The sequence below is a fragment of the Pinus tabuliformis genome, chromosome 9 (assembly GCF_031772625.1).
Source record: "Pinus tabuliformis cultivar Carrire ecotype Pingquan chromosome 9, CPIR1, whole genome shotgun sequence".
Lineage (NCBI taxonomy): Eukaryota > Viridiplantae > Streptophyta > Pinopsida > Pinales > Pinaceae > Pinus > Pinus tabuliformis.
In genome coordinates this window covers 1,767,349,763-1,767,369,843 of record NC_142307.1, presented here as the reverse complement: position 1 = coordinate 1,767,369,843, position 20,081 = coordinate 1,767,349,763, and the positions used below count along the sequence as shown (strand labels likewise).

At 37.2% G+C, this 20,081-nt stretch overlaps 1 protein-coding gene across 5 annotated transcripts in view; it reads right to left on the bottom strand.

Annotated features, from left to right (window-relative positions):
- The window catches only part of LOC149155853 (protein NUCLEOLAR FACTOR 1-like), a 252,395-nt gene that overhangs the window by 161,847 nt on the left and 70,467 nt on the right, over positions 1-20,081 (bottom strand). For all 5 annotated transcript variants that reach the window (XM_089446073.1, XM_089446075.1, XM_089446076.1 and 2 more), the window contains 5 exons: positions 7,539-7,639; positions 7,160-7,291; positions 6,970-7,050; positions 6,105-6,304; positions 5,594-5,666 (listed from right to left, as the gene is read on the bottom strand). In XM_089446073.1, coding sequence (XP_089302199.1) covers positions 5,594-5,666; positions 6,105-6,304; positions 6,970-7,050; positions 7,160-7,291; positions 7,539-7,639 — 587 coding nt within the window. The remainder of the gene's footprint in view (positions 1-5,593; positions 5,667-6,104; positions 6,305-6,969; positions 7,051-7,159; positions 7,292-7,538; positions 7,640-20,081) is intronic.

Genomic DNA, 20,081 nt, shown 5'->3' with positions numbered 1-20,081 from the left:
ATGATCTTGGCTCCTCTGGCAGTAGCTACTAGCCAGTAGCTGTAGTACTAGTACTGGAGTCTGGTCACAGTTTACTTTTGTTGTAGAGGCCATTTCTAGCCTCCTTGGTTATGTGTTTTTTGTTTTGAGTCTTTGATCATGTATGACAGTTGACCATGTATTGCCATTGGGTACCATTTTGATATAATGGATTGGTTCATGAGCCTACTTTGATCATATGTTTTCTTCCATCTATATTATAATGCTATGTGTTTGGAAACAAGAATGAAAATCTTTAAAATTATGTTTAAAATCTTTAAAATTATGTTTTTTTATTAAAAAATATATATATATATTTAATGTATTTTTTACAACGACCGAGTCATTGAAATCGAGCCGGCCGAGTCATTGCCGTTTCGGAGTCAGAGTCGGAGTCGGAGTCGGAGTTTTAAAACTATGGATAGGAGGGAGAATATCATAAAGGGAAAATATAGTTTTTGGGATTTTATGCAATCAACCCTCCTTTAGAATGTACATTCAATTTTGAATGAAATATAAAGTACGATTTTTTTCTAGGAAAAAAAATAATGACAGTAAAAATACTACGGTGATGACAAAACTGCCAATACAATACAAGGTGTTCTAAGGTTATATCACATCAGTTCCAACTGAAAATAAAGACAGACCCAGTGGTGCTTCTTTGAAAGTCTTGAGAATTGAATGCTCCCCAATCAAGAAGTCCACAAAGGCGGAGTTGATATAGAGACGAACTCATAATCCAACAAACAAGAAATGGGAGGAACTAATACCTCCAATAAAATTCAATCAGAAGCAAACGAATTAAAAACTCTAATAAATGATTTACAAATGGAAACAGAGACAATGGAAATCCATTTCCAGGACTTATAAAAAACACTGAAGAACAATTGGAAATCTCAAAGAAATCAACAAAGGAAATGAAAACTACTAAGATAATATTTGATCAAAAAAATAAAGCTACACTAATACAAAGAAAACTTTCTATGTACTAGAGACTCCCTAAAATATTAGTCATCCTATTATGGTAGGTTTGTGGACGACAAGATTCTCTTAGATCTCCATCGTAGAGGAAACAGACGTGAAAAACCCTTGGAAAACATCAAATGAGAGATGGAGCCACTTCAATCCACAATCAGTCGTACTAAAAATTGTAGGAGGGAAAATTTGGACACTATAAGTTAAATTGATGCAGGAGCATCAACTCATTCTCCGAAAAATCAGCAAGAATGGGTTATAGAAGGCACAACTGTCAAAAAAGCAGGATAATATGTATTTTGTAAAGGATTAAAAGCTTGAAAAATCACATCTGTGAGAAATCGTAGTAATTTGTTGAGAGCTTTGTAGAGAAGATCATGCAGAGAGATTTGTGGAGAAGATCATGTAAAGAGCTTTGTGGAGAGGATCACGTTGAGAGCTGTATGGAGAAGATCATGGATCTTGAAATAATCCATGATATTGTAATTTTCTAATATAAATTGTGAACCCGTGTGTGTTTGAAGGGCGGCCATTAGAACGAAGATCTGGCCAACCAAGATGCCATGTAATAGTTTACCAATTAATATAATGAAATTAGAATCCTACATAATGTAAATGTGTACGTATATTTTATCTCTGCACGTGTTATTTTTATTATATATAAATTGTGTTTGCATGACCTGGTTAGTGTGTTTTCCAAGAGTAGGAGAATTGCATATGTGTTTCAAGGGCGACAGTCACTTTACAGGTGAAAGTATGACGAAAGCCATGAGTTAAGAGATCTAGAAATTAATGCTACAAGTAGACTGATGTGAGACTATACATACAGTTGTGCATGACGGAGGATTTGAAAGATTGTGAACAAGTTTGTGGGCCATAATCCATAGGTCCCAAGATCGAGACTAGTAAAAAGATTGAAATCGACAGACCCCCTTAAATAGTTTTCATCAGAAATATTTAAGCGAACAAAGTTCCTTCTACAGAATAATTACTCCAGAAAACTTGGAATATAAAGTTATCCATGAGGATATAAATATTATATATTAAATGTATGAATAAGAATGATACAATGAGAGTGAGAATGCTTATATACCAAGCAGGGGTCTCTTCATAGAGAGTCAAAGTTCCTTCTACAGAATAATTACTCCAGAAAACTTGGAATATAAAGTTATCCATGAGGATATAAATATTATATATTAAATGTATGAATAAGAATGATACAATGAGAGTGAGAATGCTTATATACCAAGCAGGGGTCTCTTCATGGAGAGTCATGTCTCATTTAGACATGACTCTTCAACCTAATTACTAATTAACTAATCATTATTTATGATTATTATCATTTACATTATTTTACATTATTTCCTATATATTTATTCATAACATTGTCTTCCTCCACAAAAATCTTTGTCCTTAAAGCTTGTCGATGAAAAAGGCTTGATCTCTTTTTTGGTTTCGAACGTCTTCTCAACTCGGAACCATCAACTTCATCGATACAAGTTGATATGATCTTCTAAGTGACAAACAAAATTGTCGCACTGAGAAGAGATCAAACCATTCTAGATTAAGCTTCTGTGGAATATTCTGATCACTGGAATTTTGTAACAACTTGTCATCATAGGACTCAATTGAAGTTATATCACAATTCTCTGGAACATCAGTTTGTTGTTTCTAGTCTGAATGGTATCGATATGTAGCATGGTTGAGTTGTCTACTCTCATGATTCAGATGTCGATAGGGAACTTTTTTGGTTTGACTTTCCCTTATTAAGTGTGTGGAAATCTTTTTATTTAGTTCAAGTGGCGACTTTGTTGAGTTGGTTATAGAACCTTCACTTGGGGTGTTTATCATCTGAACTGCCAAATCTAAGTGCGTCTTTTCTTCAACTAGTTTGCATTATTCTTGAGTTATGATATTCACTGGATCGGTATTCGTCCTTATCTTCAACTTGCACTGTTACGACGGGAGATTTCAATACTTCTTCTTGAGTAAATTGTTCTAACTTGTCTTTTAATTCTTTCTTATCATCCTTAAGTTTCTTAATTTGAGTGAGTAGATTTTGATTATGGTTTCTCAGACGTAAAAGTTCTTTGGTTTCAGATTCATCATCTTCATTTTCAATGTTTTGACTTTGAGTTTTTCATTTCTTAGATCTCTCATTTGTTCTAATAAATTTTTATTAAGGTTCTTTAAACGCAAGGTTTCATCTTCTTGTTTTGATAAGTGTTTCTTGAGTTCTTTCTTTGTGACCTTAGTCTTCTTCACTTGTGCAAGTAATTTTTCGACGTGGTCCTTGAGGTGAGAGATTTCTTCATCCTTTTCCATTACTTCCTTGTAGTGCGTATCCACACAATTTTTATGTCCTTGTTGTAATGCTTACTTGATTTGCGAAAGTTTGGTTATTTTGCCATTCTCTCGATCTTCTCGCTGCAATTTCTTGGTACACTGGATTACATCGTTTGGTAGGAGTGATGATGGGCTTTCAATTTGCAATGTGGATTCTCCTTTCTTCATTTCCTTATTCAAATCAGTATGTTGGTGTCTACTTGTTGCCATTAATAGTTTCATATTTCTTGCCAATGATTATTTTTCTGTATCACTTAGAAGTTCGACAAAGGTAAAAGTTTTGTAACATTTTATGCAAACAGCGTTTTGATTTCTAAATGACTCTTGACAATTAGGGTATCCTTCTGAACAAAAAGGACATATTGCAAATAAACCCATATTTTTTTATATACATTTTTTTTTCCAAATAACCCTAATTCCACTAACTTCCTCTTAAATTTTATTTTCCTAATGACTTATTTGATATTTTCCCTTTTTATTTAAATTTAACTCCCTTTCTTTTTATATAGACTTATATATATATATATATATATAATTTAACTCTTTTATTTTTTATATATTTTTTTACTAATAATTTTTATGAATTTTGAATCTTTTCAATATATATGTAATCTGGCCTCTTTTTTTTCTTTTTATTATATTTATTTACCTTTTTATTTTTTTATATCCAATTTATCTATGGATACCTTAATATTTCAAAACTCCTTTGTATTCTTTTTATATATTTCTACTTACGTTTTTTTTTACCTTTTGTACTTTAAAAAGAATATTTAAATATTGTTTCAATTGGCTTTTTTTAAATATCTTATTGTCCTTTGTATTTACTTTTTAACTTTCATATAACTCTTTAAACTTTAATTCAACTTCACTTTAACGTAAACTCTTAACTGATATTTTCTCCTTGTGTAACCATTTATAATAATACCCTCTTTGTACTTGTATATATTTTCAATAATTTTATGACTTGAACTTTTCTTTAAATACATCTTTATAATATAATACTTCTCTTTATATATATTTTATTTATAATAATTTTTCTTTTCTTTGAAAAGTTACAACCCTTGTGAAACGTGGCTATTCACCTCTTTGGGGTATAATATAAAATATATGTTCACTTATGTACTTTTGACTCAATTAATGTTCTCCACATAAAAAGTAAAACTTACCATTCACATAAAGAGATTTTGTATTCCTTTTGTTTTTCTTTTACTTTTAAAATACCATGGGCAATTACCATGGGTTTCTAAAACCTCGGTTAATGTTCTCCACGTAAAAAGTAAAACTTACCATTCACATAAAGAGATTTTGTATTCCTTTTGTTTTTCTTTTACTTTTAAAATACCATGGGCAATTACCATGGGTTTCTAAAACCACGGGCTTGTAAACCACTTAATGAAATAATATTATTTACTCTTCCTTCTCTTACATATAGTTTTAAATATATTTGGAAAGATTCCCTCTTAACTTTATCATGCACTTTTTATCAATAATGTAGAATCTTTTTATATATATGAATGTTCTCCTTCAAAATTTACATCAGACTATATTTATTTATTTATTTATTTTAAATCTTTTTTTTAATCTTTGTTTTTTGACTTTTTATTCTCTCCATATATATATATATATATATATATATTATTGAATGGCCAAATGCTTGATAGCGAAATGGAGAAACTCCAAATTCTTGTAGCGAAATGCTTCAACGACAACAATGTTGGTGAATTTGACGGTCAAAAACCTGGAGCGGAGAACACGGCTCTATACAGCGGTGGAGAAGCCAAAGTATCGACTGCTCTGATACCAAATGAAGCGAACAAAGTTCCTTCTACAGATTAATTACTCTAGAAGACTTGGAATATAAAGTTATCCATGAGGATATAAATATTATATATTAAATGTATGAATAAGAATGATACAATGAGAGTGAGAGGCTTGCTTATATACCAAGCAGGTGTCTCTTCATGGAGAGTCATGTCTCATTTAGACATGACTCTTTAACCTAATTACTAATTAACTAATCATTATTTATGATTATTATCATTTACATTATTTTACATTATTTCCTATATATTTATTCATAACAAATACTGGACATGTCCATCACATCTCATTTAAATAGTTGGTACTAGAGAGATCTTTCTGGGCGAGCAGACAGAAAATACCTTAACAATATTAGTATTTATGAAAGAAAAGACAGGCTTTGCATCAAAATGTTGCAAATTCATAGCATACATAGGTAAAAGCATTAACTCACAGTAATTAAGCCAACTGGAGAAGCCACAATAATGTCTGAAGAATAGAAATCGCTGTAAAGCTTCACACTTTTCCTGTTCAGGGCATACCATAAAACCATGTTAGTCAAGGATACATTCTTCAGTTGCCTTTTAATTGTTAGATTAGTAGAAATAGGTCCATTAAATCTTATAATCTTTTGTTTAGATTTATATATTGACATGGGGACTACTAATTATACATGACCCTTCTTTAAAAAAGTATGTTCTTTATCTATACCAAACTCTAAAAAGATAAGAAAAGTTTTTGACCTCAGGCAAAAATTATATTTATATTTAGATGCATCTATCTAAATAAGACAGCATTTCAACCTATATCCAGCATGCATTGATCATCATAATGACACATATGGAAAGGTTGTAATGCACATAGGTAGCATCTGGTCAATAAAAGTACTATCTAAATTTAAGTGAACTTGCACTGTTAATTATATGAAATTAACATTAAAATTTACTTTAGTTGAATCACATTACTTTGTAATTTTGATTCCTATCCGAAAATGATCATCATTGTTCCCACCAAAAAGAGCTTGAAAATCAGCAGGCTTTGAAGATATCTGAGATTTTTCTTTATGTTGGCCTCCAGACTTTGATCCTTCCTTTAATGCTTCATTGTCTTCATCCTCTCCATTACCAAATTCATCAAAAAGCCTATTCTTATACTCAATGCTGACCTGGTATGTCAATATCAAATGAAGGTCAGTAAAAAGGCATTAATCTTATGTAAAGTTAAACCTTATCTTAGTAGGCTACAGTTTACAGGTTTTGAAGTTTATTTGAAAATTCTGATCAACGATGGTATGAAAGATCAAGAAAAATGGGTTGCTAAACAAAGCATAAGAACGCCTAGCCATAGCTGCTGGCTTTACCAATGCTTGTTGGAATCTGAAAGTCAACAATTAATCTTGTACAACAGTACTTCTCAGAAGTTTCAAGTTTCAACTCAATAAATGAAACACTTTCATCATACGCACCAAACCCTACAAAGTTTTATAGACATGAATAAAAGTCTCATCAATCAAGATTTACCATTATGACTGTCCAACTTTTTAGATTACTAATTTTTGCCCCAACTTTGACAATAGCCATGCATTAACTTATTTAGACAATGGCCATGGACCAAATAATCTTAGCAAGAATACCCTAATAATATTACAAAATATGGATGAATGTATTCACTCAAAATTCATCTTGTTAGCAAATAAAAGAAATATATACTTCACTATGTTGGCCATTTTATAGTAGATATCATCAATTCATCTTGACCTCCCACGTTGTTTAGCAATACAGATTAGTCAGAAGAGGAAAGTACAGCTCATAGGAACCAATAAAATCTTACTTTGCACGAAGATGGGATCAGATCTATCAAACTCTTCACAGTTCTGAGGGCAATGCTTCGAAGTGGCAGCACAATGAGAACCTGTAATAAACAGTGTCAGTCGCAAACCCAAACTGACCAGAATTTCTGTATTTTGAAAAGAGTAAAAATTGAATGATTCAAAATGAAATAAGAGACAAACTGGGGACACCTTTGGGCGAGTAAACCCTTGGTCTTGTGATAGTCCAGTTGCATCTGTTGTCTTATCTTTTTGCTCAGCCTGTTGACTCAGTCTTGCACTGTTTTTGGTCACAAGATCTCTTGTTTTATAGATGTGATTCAACTGCAACAACAATGTTAAATATGCTTGAAGTCCAGAAATCGTGAATGAACTTTGTCCAAATACAACATTGGGACATCCCCAAAAATGAAACACGGCGCTTACAAAAAGATAATTAACCCTAACTCCAATGGCAGCATGTTGACTACAGATTTAAATGATAACATTTGAACCTTTGATCAAAACAAAACGTGATTCTAATTTAGATTTCTAATTTTGTTGGAAAATAAATATTAGATAACAGACATACAATATGCAAAAGGTATGCATCCATAATGCTTGAGTCGTCATCTTGACCTCCACACAAAAATGCATTTTTGTTTGAATGCAATATATCTTGATAGCTATTACCTGCAAGATGAAATGAAACTTGGACTCAAAGAAATTCTCCATAAAACATAAGCAAAATGCACTGATTCAAAACTAAGCAAAAAAAATAACGCAACTGATCAAAAAAAAAGAAAGAATAAAAGCAATTATATGAATGTTCACGAATGACAATGTAGGTCAATGGGACTTGCAATCACATCAAAATACAGTATCAAATAACGAATTCCTAGGGCAGGTCCACCCAAAAGCAGAAATCAAGTAAATAAAGAAACAGCATAATATTCACAGAAGCTTCGTGCTGGACTATCTATTACATCAGAAATAAAGTGCAGTGAACTAAAGATTAAATAATCAGAGGTTCATACCGTATCTTTAGATAAAAATTCCAAGAACAATTGGACTAGTATCTAATGCTCTATGAGTCTATGTAGCTAATTGCACACATAACCAGGGATTATGGGATCAATCTCCAAACTGACTCCAAAAAGAAATGCATTATCAATGATTCAATTATATAGTAGTATATATTCATAGTTAGCACTGTTAAAGTAAATATTAGCTTATAATGGTCAATTAGATATTAGACTTAGGCATTAATAAAGTCAATTTGGCTTTAGTTTATTTTATGCTCTTATGCTTTATTTAACTTTATTGTGTTTCTCAGTCTATCCCAATCCCACATTGCTAAAGTGGATAGACTTGACTTGCTTGTAATCCTATGTAAGAAAGCTTTTGCTTTCTCATTATGCAATACAATACAGAGAACTCTTTTGGGTTATCTTAGTTTCTTTATGTGTTTGATTTCTGTAATATGGTATCAGAGCTCAGCTAAAGCCATGGATGGAGTCTACGGGAGCATGAAGACATAGGGACTGCTACCAACAGAGATAGATCGTTAGCATAGCACATTGAAGAGCCAAAACGGTTTCGCTGAAACCATGTTTTTTTCCAAGCAAGGTCATTTTTTTTTTTAATTTTCAGCCACCATTACCATCCATCTTACAGAACAAACGTACGGTATAGTAGCACAGTTGTACAGAATCACACTGAATCCATAAGGAATTGTATCGAATTACTTGAAAAGTGCAAAAAAAATCGATTTATAGTCGAGATTATCTTATTTCTCGATTTCCTTAAGTGGATAGAGGAATGAAACAGATTGAGCCTGTTTCTTCCTATATTGGTGCCCAAATTTGCAGGTCTGGGATTTTTTGTTGATTGGAGTAGAGAAGCAAGGGTTCTGCTTGCATAGGTGCCAAGGCTAGCAAAGGGACCCACAAGACAACCACTTAGCAGATTATTAATTTAATTAATTGTTTCCTAATGTTGAACTTAGGAAAACTAAAAATGGTCAAAGTCAACATATAATTAGATCTCAGCCCTTCATCAAGATTTAATCTCAGCCATTGAGAGTGATGGTGGGGCCCAGGTCAAATTATAAGAGGGAATAGGGTGCAGAAGTGGCCAGTTCAAAGGGCATAGAGTGTGTGTGTTAGCTCAACAAGAGGAAGTTAGGGTTTCAGCAGTCAGCAAGGAAGATCAGCGACCAAGAGGGAGAGAAGGACAGGGCCAAACAGCCTTATCTCAGCCCAGAATTAGCATGGCCATACAGCAAGCTAGTGTGTGCAGAGAAAGGCCGTACTGTGTGGCCGTACAGCGTGTACCAGTGCGCAGAGAGGTCGTACTGTGCAGCCATACAGTGCCAGAAGTGCACAGGGGGTATTTCGATTTTGCTTGGTTCAGCTGTTTAGAGGGTTTTGCTGTAGAAGGGAAATGTTCCCTTGCTGTATTAATTTCTGAAGATTATTATTTTGCTGAGCTAATAGAAAAACACACACAGTTTGCAGGTTTTCCCTAGAGATGGTGTTTCCTGGGTATATTTGGTGTCTTATGTGTTGAATGTGTTTGTCTTTAGCTTTATTTATTTCCATTGAGCATGTTATAGTTAAAAAACTCAGTGTATTTGTAATTTAAGTTTCAGATCAGCAGTTTAAATTATGTATCTGATTGCATGCTTAGAGAACTAAAAATCAGTTACTAAGTCTTAATAGAAACTAACATGGTATCATAGCTTAGCCTTTGATTGAAGACCAAGAATGTTTTTATCTTCAGGAGAAGAGTTTGCATTCAGAGGGAGCGAGTTCACCAGTTCGACTTGGCCACTAGGGTTCTCGACAGTGCGAATTTGTGATATCCCCAATTCCATAAATTTCGCTAAGTATAGCCAAATTTTGCAATTTTGACATTAGAAGTGAATTTTGGCAACATTGGTGACTTAGGAAAGGTGGGTGGAGTAGGCCTCACGTGAACTTTGGAGGCAAAGGGAGGCAATGTGCACTAGGAGAGAGAAAGATTGAAATTTTAGTGGAGTGTGGGGGGCACCAAGGGAGGCTAAGGTGGTTGGAGTACCTAAGGCAGCCAAGGAGAATTTCTCATCATCTTTTGACTATCACACTTAGACAATTCAACCTCTCTTGGAGCTGTTTAGTGCAGGAGTTGGAGTGTTGTTTAGCACAAGAGTTTCAGGCAAAATTTCACCCCTTCTTCGGAGAACTTCGAGTGTCTTCCTCATTGGGAACATGAGGAGTCCATTCTCAGGCTTCTACAGAGCTTCATTGTTGCAGTGATTTCCAGTTCCGCACACTACCTGGGAGCAGAGGCAGTTCGGGTGGCATTTTGTTGATCAGCTACTGTGGGTTTGGAGTGCCAGCTAATTGCAGATGGATTTTCCTACTTGAGACCGGAGTTTTGACACCAATTTGTAGGGTTGGAGTTGAGGCAATTTGGAGGGTCGAGTTTCTCTAATTCTAGCAGTGTGCAGGAGTTTCTGGGCAAAGTCTGCGCAGGTGTGGAGAGGGGATGATTCCAAGGAGCCAAGGGCGGAAGAAAGTTGGATTTCTGGAGGGAAAACTTTGTAGGGAGGTTGGGAGCATTTTCAGTGGGGGCATTTGAACAATTAGCAGCAGAGTTACTTCAGCAACTCACACAGCAAGCTAGGGAGGCCACTCGCACCTCTTGCAGGGCTTCTTGGTCACCCGAAACTAGCCCAAAATATTTATGGGTTTTTGTGGGTTTGGTGAGAGGAGTCTGAGGCTAATTTTGCAGAATTTTCTGAGCAATATTTCAGGCAGAAATCCTTGTTCCATCGGTCAACCAGCAGCAGAATTTTTGGGCAATGCGTACTACTAGTTTGGAGCCATTTCAGCACTTGTGTCAGCAAGATTTCACCTAGCATTTGCATAGCTTGTTCAGCAAGCACAGGTTATATCATTCCTATCCATTTGAAGTACTCAGCACCCATTATTAATAAAATCGCTCGGCATTTTCGCCCAGTTTCCATGGTGTTCTGATTTGTGTGTGGTTTTAATTTTTATTTGTTGTTCCTAGTAAATTGTTATGTTATTCACTGTTAATTCCTAGTAGGAATATTACATAATTGGCAGTATGGCATATCAAGGTCTCAGATTTGAGAATAGGTTGAATGGTGCGTACAACTTCAGCTCATGGCGTGAGAGGATTAACGTGGTGCTAGAGGAACAAGGGGCATGGGAGTTTGTGGATGATGTCCCAGTCGCCCCCAATGAACCTCAACTGTTGGCTCAGCATAACAGAAGAGATGCCAACGCGAGGAGAATCATCTTGGAAGGAATCAAAGACCACATCATCCCTCACTTGATCGGGAAGAAGTCAGTCAAAACTATGTTGGACGACCACAATTGGCCTCTATCAGGTTTCAAGCGAGGCCATAAAGTTAGTGTGTAAGTATAAACTAAGAACCATCAAAATGACGAAGTCAGATTTTGTGGTGTCCTACCTCACCAAGTTTACCCAAGTTAGGGACAAGCTGGCAAGTGTGGGCAAGGCAGTTCCAGAAAGAGACCCAGTGAGTTTTGCCCCGATGGGTTTCACGGTTCACCAAGGCTTGGGAAACTTTTACCAATGGACTATGTGCCAGAGAGAAGTTTCCGGAATGGGAGCAATTATGGGGCGATTGTGTCCAAGAAGAACTTTGCAGACATGCTCAGTGAGGGTCTCACACCAAGATCAAAGTTGAAGAGAACTTTGCCCTAGCCAGTAAAGGGGGCAAGTTGATGGGCAAGAAGAACAATGATGGTGGTCAACCAAGCTCCAAGGGCAAAAAGAAGAATAAATATCTCAGCCAAATCAAGTGCTTTTCGTGCCACTAGTTTGGGCACTACGCTACTAAGTGCCCTAACCGAAAGAAACGGTCCAAAAAGGACCGAGTAGCAGCCTTTGCAGAGATAGACGAGTTCTCTTCTCATTTTGAGAATGGGTTCTCACTTAGTGCTTGCATGGCAAGCTCAGTGGCTACCAGGCTACATAAACAGTGGCGCATCCTGTCATAAACAGTGGAACAAGAACTACTTCAGTAAACTAACAGAAAAGGACATGTAGTTCCATATTGAGATGAGAGATGACAGGAAGTACCGAGCCGAGGGCATTGGTACAGTCATATTTGAGTGGGATTCAGGAAACCTTTTGTTTCTCACAGATGTCCTTTATGTTCCAAGGCTTAAGAAGAACCTCATTTCAGTGTCAGCATAGGAGGATAAGGGGTATGAGGTGATCATCAAATAGCGTAGGGTTTTCATAAAACCCTCAGACTCCAAGGTGGCCAAGCAGATTGAGTTCAGTCATAAGAGCCTATACAGATTGCAGTTTGAGACCACTACAACATTGACAAGCAGAGGGAGTTGTAACTCAGGCAATGTTAGTTTGTGTAGCTCGAAAAAGTGTTCTAGTCTCAGATTGTGTCTATGAGGCTAAGGAACACATTTTCTTCAATACCCAGAAAAGGTTTCGTGAGAAAAGGCCTTGATTATATTTAATTAAGCAGTTAATTATTTTTCCTAAGTTTAACTTAGGGAAATAAGCTTAATTAATTAGTATTAGTTGGGATAAATGGATTTTCCTTAGAGACTTCTAGAAAAGTCATGAGATGGGGTCAATATGATCTTGGCCATCGATTATGATTGGATCATGGTCGTTGTTTCGTCAACGAGATTATAATAGGAAATTGAAGGGCATTTGGAGAACACATCGAGACACAAAGTTGCAGTGCTAGCAAGGGCGCAAAGGCGGCACAAAACATCAGTAGCAAAGGTTTCAGCAACAATTATCGGAGAGATTCTTCGCAGTGATTTCCAAACAAAATTGGAGATCGTTTATTGTGCAGAGAGAGACCGATTTTCCAGTGTTGTGAGTTGCTCCAGGCAGGGGTGCAAATTACCCTAGCAGGCAGTGCGAATTGCTCAGAGAGGGAGAAATTTCAGAGTAAGGAGAATTTGCAGGAGAGATTGTTTTGCACAAAAGGATTGATTTGCCAATAGAAGTCGAGATTTTCCAGTGGACGCCGAGTTGATTTTCCCAACCAGTGCGAATCGCCAATAAGGTCGAGTTTATCTGCCAGGCCACACATGCGAGCTAGATCAAGCTTCAAAGGGGCATCAAATTTGTTCTAGAGGGATGAATTGCTTTCAGGAGGTCAGAGTGACTTGCAGAAGTGATCAGAATAATTTTTTGGAGGTTTGTCATCTTACAGCAACCAGTTGTAATATTTTAGCTAAAGAATTTAATAACTAAAACCCTCATCTGCAGAATTGGTTTTCCTTTCAGGGTTTTCCAGGGACATTTGTCCGAAAATATTAGTGTCCATTATTTGTGTGTGCATAATTTTCTCAATCCCTGTGGTTTATTATTTTTTTGTGAAATTGCAGTTATGTTTTATTCAATATTTGTCGCATGTTAATTGCAAAAGACAAATAATCTAAATAGATAGGGGAATAATAACCAGTAATTGCAACAGCATTAAAATTTCACAGACAAGGAGCTTGAGGAGTTATGGCATAGGCACATGGGCCATCTGCACAAAGGTGTGTATAGCCTTGAATGGCTTTACGAAGCAGTGGGATTAGGATGTATTGATCCAAGTGATCAATGGACAAGACCAATTGTCGGGATGGGATCGATTATGGGGTGATTTCACCCTGGAGATGAGCCTCAATCTTGTCAGTGGCAACAGCAGTAGGACTCAGAAGAGTGAGGAACAGCAGAAGAACAGGGCCCTAGCTGGAAAGGGAAAAGTGAAGAAGTGGTCCAGAAAGGGACCAAACCCAAAAGGTGAGAAGAAGGACCCTTCAAAGGTCAAATGTTATTGTTGTCACGAGTTTAGCCACTATGTCAGCGATTGTCCACTAAGGAAGAAGATTGTGAAGAAGGGCGAGAGGCAGACAACGGCTTCAGCGAGTACAGACGAGCTCTCTGGTATATAGAGAGTGGGGTGTCATTTCACATGACAAGAGTTAGAGAGTACTTCTACAATTATAAGGAGGAGGACATGAGATTTCAGATCCAAATGGGGAACAAGTCCAAGCGCAAGCCAGTTGTAAGAGGGACTGTTTTGTTTCAGAGACAGAATGGCAAGCCAATTCCAATCCACGATCTTGCATGTGCTAGGCTTGGGTATGAACTTGATTTCCGTATCTATCCTTCAAGATAAAGGGTACAATATTGTCTTTAGAGGGGCGCAGGAGTTGTTGAAGCACAAGGAATGGAAATCACCTATAGCAATTAGATTTAGGAGCGGTCGGTTATATAGGTTGCAGATGGACACTGCTAAGTTTGTAGTTAGCAGCAGCAATATGAGTGATCAAGGGGAGCTATGGCATAGGAGGATAGGCCATATACATCATGGAGCACTTAGATTGCTTCGTGAAATAGTGACAGGTGTTCCAGAGGTGAGCATAGAGCATGACGATTTTTGCCGAGGATGTGTGTTGGGGAGGTTTGTGAAGGCAGATTTTCCAAGGAGTGACACCAGATCACGAGGTATTCTTGACTTAGTGCATTCAAATATATATGGGTTGAAATCTATGAAGTCTCTTAAGGGATACGAATGCTTAGCTACTTTTATCGATGATTTCTCCAGGAAGACCTGGATATACTTCCTGAAGACCAAGGATGAGGTCTTCAATCACTTTCATGACTTTAAGACTCTAGTGGAGAATTCGATAGGAAAGAAGATCAAGGTTATTCTATCAAAAAATGGATATTCGTACACGAGAAAGGAGTTACAGGAGTTTTGTACCAAGGCAAGGATCAAGAGAGAGTGGACAGTTCCTTACAACCCACAGTAGAATGGGGTTGCTGAGAGGAAGAATCATTCTATTTCAGAGGCAATGAGAGCTATGTTGTACGACCAGGATTGGCCCCATTACCTATGGGCAGAGGCATGTAGTATGGCAGTTTACATACAAAACAAGGTTCCACATAAAGCACTGGGCAAGATGACACCAAAGGAGGCATTCACAGGGAAGAGCCCAGATGTCAGTTATTTTAGGATATTTGGTAGCCTAATGTATTGTCACATTCCAAGAGACATGCGTTCAAAGTTAGATCAGATTGTAGAGAGGATACTTCATTAGGTACAGCAAGACCTCTAAGGCATATCGGATTTTCGTTCCAAAAGGCCAGAAGGATTATAGTCAGGATAGATGTCAAGTTCCTTCAGGACAAGGCATATAGGAGGTCCAGAGATTTGTCAGCAGCTGATGATCAAAGTGAGCAACTAGCAAAAGTTCCTAGAGTTGAGCAGCAAGACCAGGGGCAGCAGAGCACTAGCACAATGATCATTACGAGCACTAAATCAGGTGCAGGTGTTCCTAAGACTTTGCAAAGTATGGAGCAGCAGATGCAGCAAATCAAGGAGATGCATCATGAGGATATAGAGGTGGATATTCCATCATCTACAGTCACAGGGAAGAGCCTAGATGTCAGTTATTTTAGGATATTTGGTAGCCTAATGTATTGTCACATTCCAAGAGACACGCGTTCAAAGTTAGATCAGATTGTAGAGAGGATACTTCATTAGGTACAACGATACCTCTAAGGCATATCGGATTTGCGATCCAAAAGGCCAGAGAGATTATAGTCATGATAGATGTCAAGTTCCTTGAGGACAAGGCATATAGGAGGTCCAGAGATTTGTTAGCAACTGATGATCAAAGTGAGCAACTAACAAAAGTTCCTAGAGTTGAGCAGCAGGACTAGGGGCAGCAGAGCACTAGCACAATGACCATTACCAGCACTAGCTCAGGTGCAGGTGTTCCTGAGACTTCGCAAAGTATGGAGCAGCAGATGCAGCAAATCAGGGAGATGCATCATGAGGATACAGAGGTGTATATTCCATCATCTACAGGTGGCAAGAGGAACTGTGAGGTTCAGCAGACACTCAGGGATGATCAAGAGGTTGTGGGAACTCCCAGGACAGGCAATAGGAAATGGAGACAACTAGAGAGGTACACTGGCTACATGGCATTAGTCAATCAGTTAGTTGGCAGGAAGCTTTCCAACTATCAAGAGATTGCAAAGAAGCAGGTGTGGCGGCATGATATGGTTGATGAGTATACCTCAATCATGCAGAACGATGTGTACCTAGACCGATGGATAGGGCAATGGTTGGATCACGCTAGATCTATAAGATCAAGAATGGTGTAGATGGCTACATCGAAAAATTCAAGGCAAGGTTTGTGGCCAAGGCGTCTCTTAGAAGGAGGGAATAGACTACGAGGATACATTTGTTCCTGTGGCCAGGTATACTTCTATCAGGGTCGTGATCTCATTACCAGCACAGATGGGATGGAAAATACATCAGATGGATGTCAAGACGACATTCCTTAATGGTGAGTTGGAAGAGGAGGTATACATAGAACAACCGGAGGGCTTTGTAGCACACAACAGAGAGACCCACGTGTGTAGGTTGAAGAAAGCTTTATACAGGCTCAAGCAAGCTCCCAAGGCGTGGTATGAGCACATTGACAGGTCTTTACAGGGCATGGGCTTCATGAAGGGTGAGGCAGACGCAAACCTCTACTATTTGGTGGTTGGGGGTGAGGTTCTCATTCTTGTCTGGTATGTGGATGACTTGTTTCTTATAGGTTCACTAGGGCCTATAAAGGAGTGCAAGGGGGATCTTGCAGCAGAATTCTAGAATCGAGATGAAGGACTTGGGGCTTATGCACTACTTTCTAGGCATGGAGGTGTGGCAGACAGATGGGGAGATTTTCCTTAGGCAAGGGAAACACTACATCGAGATGCTACGAAGGTTCGGGCTGGAGGATTGTATAGCCATGTCTACACCCATGAAATGAATTGGAGAAAGGTAGACGCATCCAAGGAGAACGATGTAGACCCCACCTTGTACAGGCAATTGATTGGCTCTCTCATGTATTTGGTCAACACTAGGCTAGATATATCCTATGCAGTAAACTCTCTCAGTCAGTTCATGGTGGAACCGAAGAGAGTGCATTGGACAGCCGCAAAACATGTGTTGAGGTATTTGCACAGAACTATCAAGTATGGCATCAAATATGCTAGAGGTGATGGTGTCAGGTTGGTTGGCTATACTAATGCAGACTGGGCAGGTAATACAATGGATTGGAAAAGCACTTTAGGGTGTTGCTTCAACATGGGATGAAGAGTTGTTTCTTGGTACAATAGAAAGCAGAAGTCCATGGCACTGAGTTCTATAGAGGCAAAGTACATAGCAAAGAGCATGGCTACATGCAAGGCCATATGGCTTTGAAAGCTGCTAGTAGCCTTGTTTGGTCGAAGGGTTGAGACGATGGTGATACACTGCAACAACCAGAGTTGCATCAGGTTGTCTGAGAATCCAATGTTTCACAACAAGTCCCAAGCATATAGACATCAAATATCACTTCATCAAGGACTATGTGAAACGCACAATTGTTTAGCTACAACATATACCCAGAAATGAGCAAGTACCAGATATACTAACGAGGGCTTTGGGAAAGCGAGATTCATCTTCTTGAGAGACAAGATGGGTGTTATGCAAAACACTTTCCTCACTAAGAGGGAGTGTTAGTTTATGTAGCTCACATAGGTGTTCTAGTCTCAGATGGTGTCTATGAGGCTAAGGAACACAGTGGATTAATTTTCTCCAATACTCAGAAAACATTTCTAAGAAAAATTACCTTAATTAGAATTAATTAGCCAGTTTATTAATTTCCCTAAGTCTAACTTAAGGGAAATGGATTAATTAATTGAGGTAAATCAATTTTCCTCTAGTTACTTCTAGAAAATTCATTTGATGGGGTCAATATGATCTTAGCAATTGGTTGAGATTAGATCGTCGTTGTTGATTGCTCAACTAGAGATTATAAGATGAAATATATGGGCATTTGAAGAACATATCAGAGATACAGATTTGCAGTGATAGCAAGGGCACAATGATAGTGTGGGGCACTAGCAGATCAAGATCAACGTGATTGAAGTCAGAATTGTCGAAGGAAATTCTTCACAGCGACTTCCAATTTCTCAGAGTTAGAGTGAGATTGATTTTATCTGCAGAGAGAGGTCGAGTTTCCAACCAATGCGAATTGACTCAGCGAGGTTGAGTTGTCAAAGCAAGGAGAAATTTGTCGGAAAGATCGATTAGCTCAAAGGAAGCTGAGTTTTCCTGAAGAATTCGAATTACAGAGGAGCTTGAGTTGATTTTCCCAACGAGTGTGAGGTGCCAGCAACGGCCAAGCTGCCAGGGTCACACGTGTGGTTCGATTTAGTGAGCCAGAGGGAGGCTGAATTGGATCAGAAGGGCCAAGTTGTCTCTAGGAAGCCAAATTGATTTGCAGAAGTGAAAGAAACAAATTTCTGGAGGTTTGCTAATTTACGGCAAACAGTTGTAATTTTCAATCATAGAATTTTGTTGAAGAATAAATAAAATACTCATCTGCAGAATTGGTTTTTCCCGCACTGGGGTTTTTTTAGGGATTGTGTGCAACACCTACTGCCTGTCCTAAGTTGTGGGAACTCCTAGGACAGGCAGTAGGCGTTGCACACAATCCTTGATGAAGTGATATTTGATGTCTATATGCTTGGGCCTGTTGTGAAACACTGGATTCTCAGTAGGTTATCCCAAGAAGGAAAACCCTATAAAGTGAAGGGGAGCTAGTAAAGAAGCATAGTCTAGACTGAGATACGTATTCATATGTTTATAGACTGTTGTTTTGAATGAATACAATGCCATTCGCCCTGTTCTTCTGGAAATATGAAGCCCACTCATGATGATAACTTCATTTCAAAACAGCAGAGAATCTCCAAAGCATTGAGGTCATATGAACATGATGGTTGGAAAAAGAAACTATTCACCCAACTAATCAGGACTTCCTAATAACAACTCCATATTCATGATGATGACTTCTTGACTTGATCTATGATATCCCTAAACAAAAACTTATAAAGTGATTAAATCTTTCAAATACATTACAATTTATTGTTTACGTGCTCTAATTCAATGTCATGTTTATCGTCCCAGCAGATTTATCAGAGGGTCCAGAATATAACTTACTGGCAATGTCAGGGTAAATATCAAAAAATATCAGGAAACTTGAAAATATACAAAAAACAGTCATTTTTTCAATTTTTTAAACATCTAAAACAACAACAACATCAAACAAGCAATTGCTACATAAATATAAAAATAAACTGATATTTAAAATGTATAAGATGTCAAGTAGTACTTCGCACAGCAATATACATAATTATGATATCTGTCCTGACTCATAAGTCTTGACCAGAAGATACAAAATCACATCAAAGCAAAAATAAACATGTTTCAAAGCAATGTTACTTGGGAGCGGGAGCGGAAGCGGGGAGCGGGAGCGGAAGCGAGAGCGACCATTTTCAGAAGCTCCCGGTTTGGGAGCGAATCCCGAAGCGATTTTTTAAAAATATATATATATTTTATATTTTTTAATTTTTGATACATATATGTCAACCAAAACATGTAGAATGATGAATTAGATATAAAAAAACATAAAAAAGCATAGATTGAACCATATAACAACAATCATCTAGAAGTTATAATCTTCATCAACCACGTCCGCAAGTTAGTAACATAGTAACATACAACATATTGAGTCTCATGATTCATCAATCTTAAAGTTTCAAGCTTTCAAAATTCAATATATAACATTTATCATCATTGATCACCAAAGTTGTACTTGTAAGCTAAGTGTAACCATTACAACAAATAATATCTAACATGAAATGAAATGTTATAAAATGAAATGAAATGAAACAACTTTCAACTTTCATGAAGCATCATATTCATAATTCATTACTAATGAGTTATAATTGCCAACTTCAAACTTAAATTGTCATATATTGTTTTAAAAAATATCATAATAAATATGAAAGAGTCAATAGTTATAAAAGCTACTAGAAACTAAAAAAGAGAAGTAAATCTATTATCTATTTCTTATGCTTGGGCCTCTTGCCACCACGAGAAATGTCTAATTTTTTAGTCTTGTTGCAAAATCAGGATCTTTGTCATTAATATCACCCTCCAAGCATTAATATCCAGAGGTATCTTTGTCATTACCTTTGTATCTGTATAGGGATCTTTGTCATTAATATCACCCTC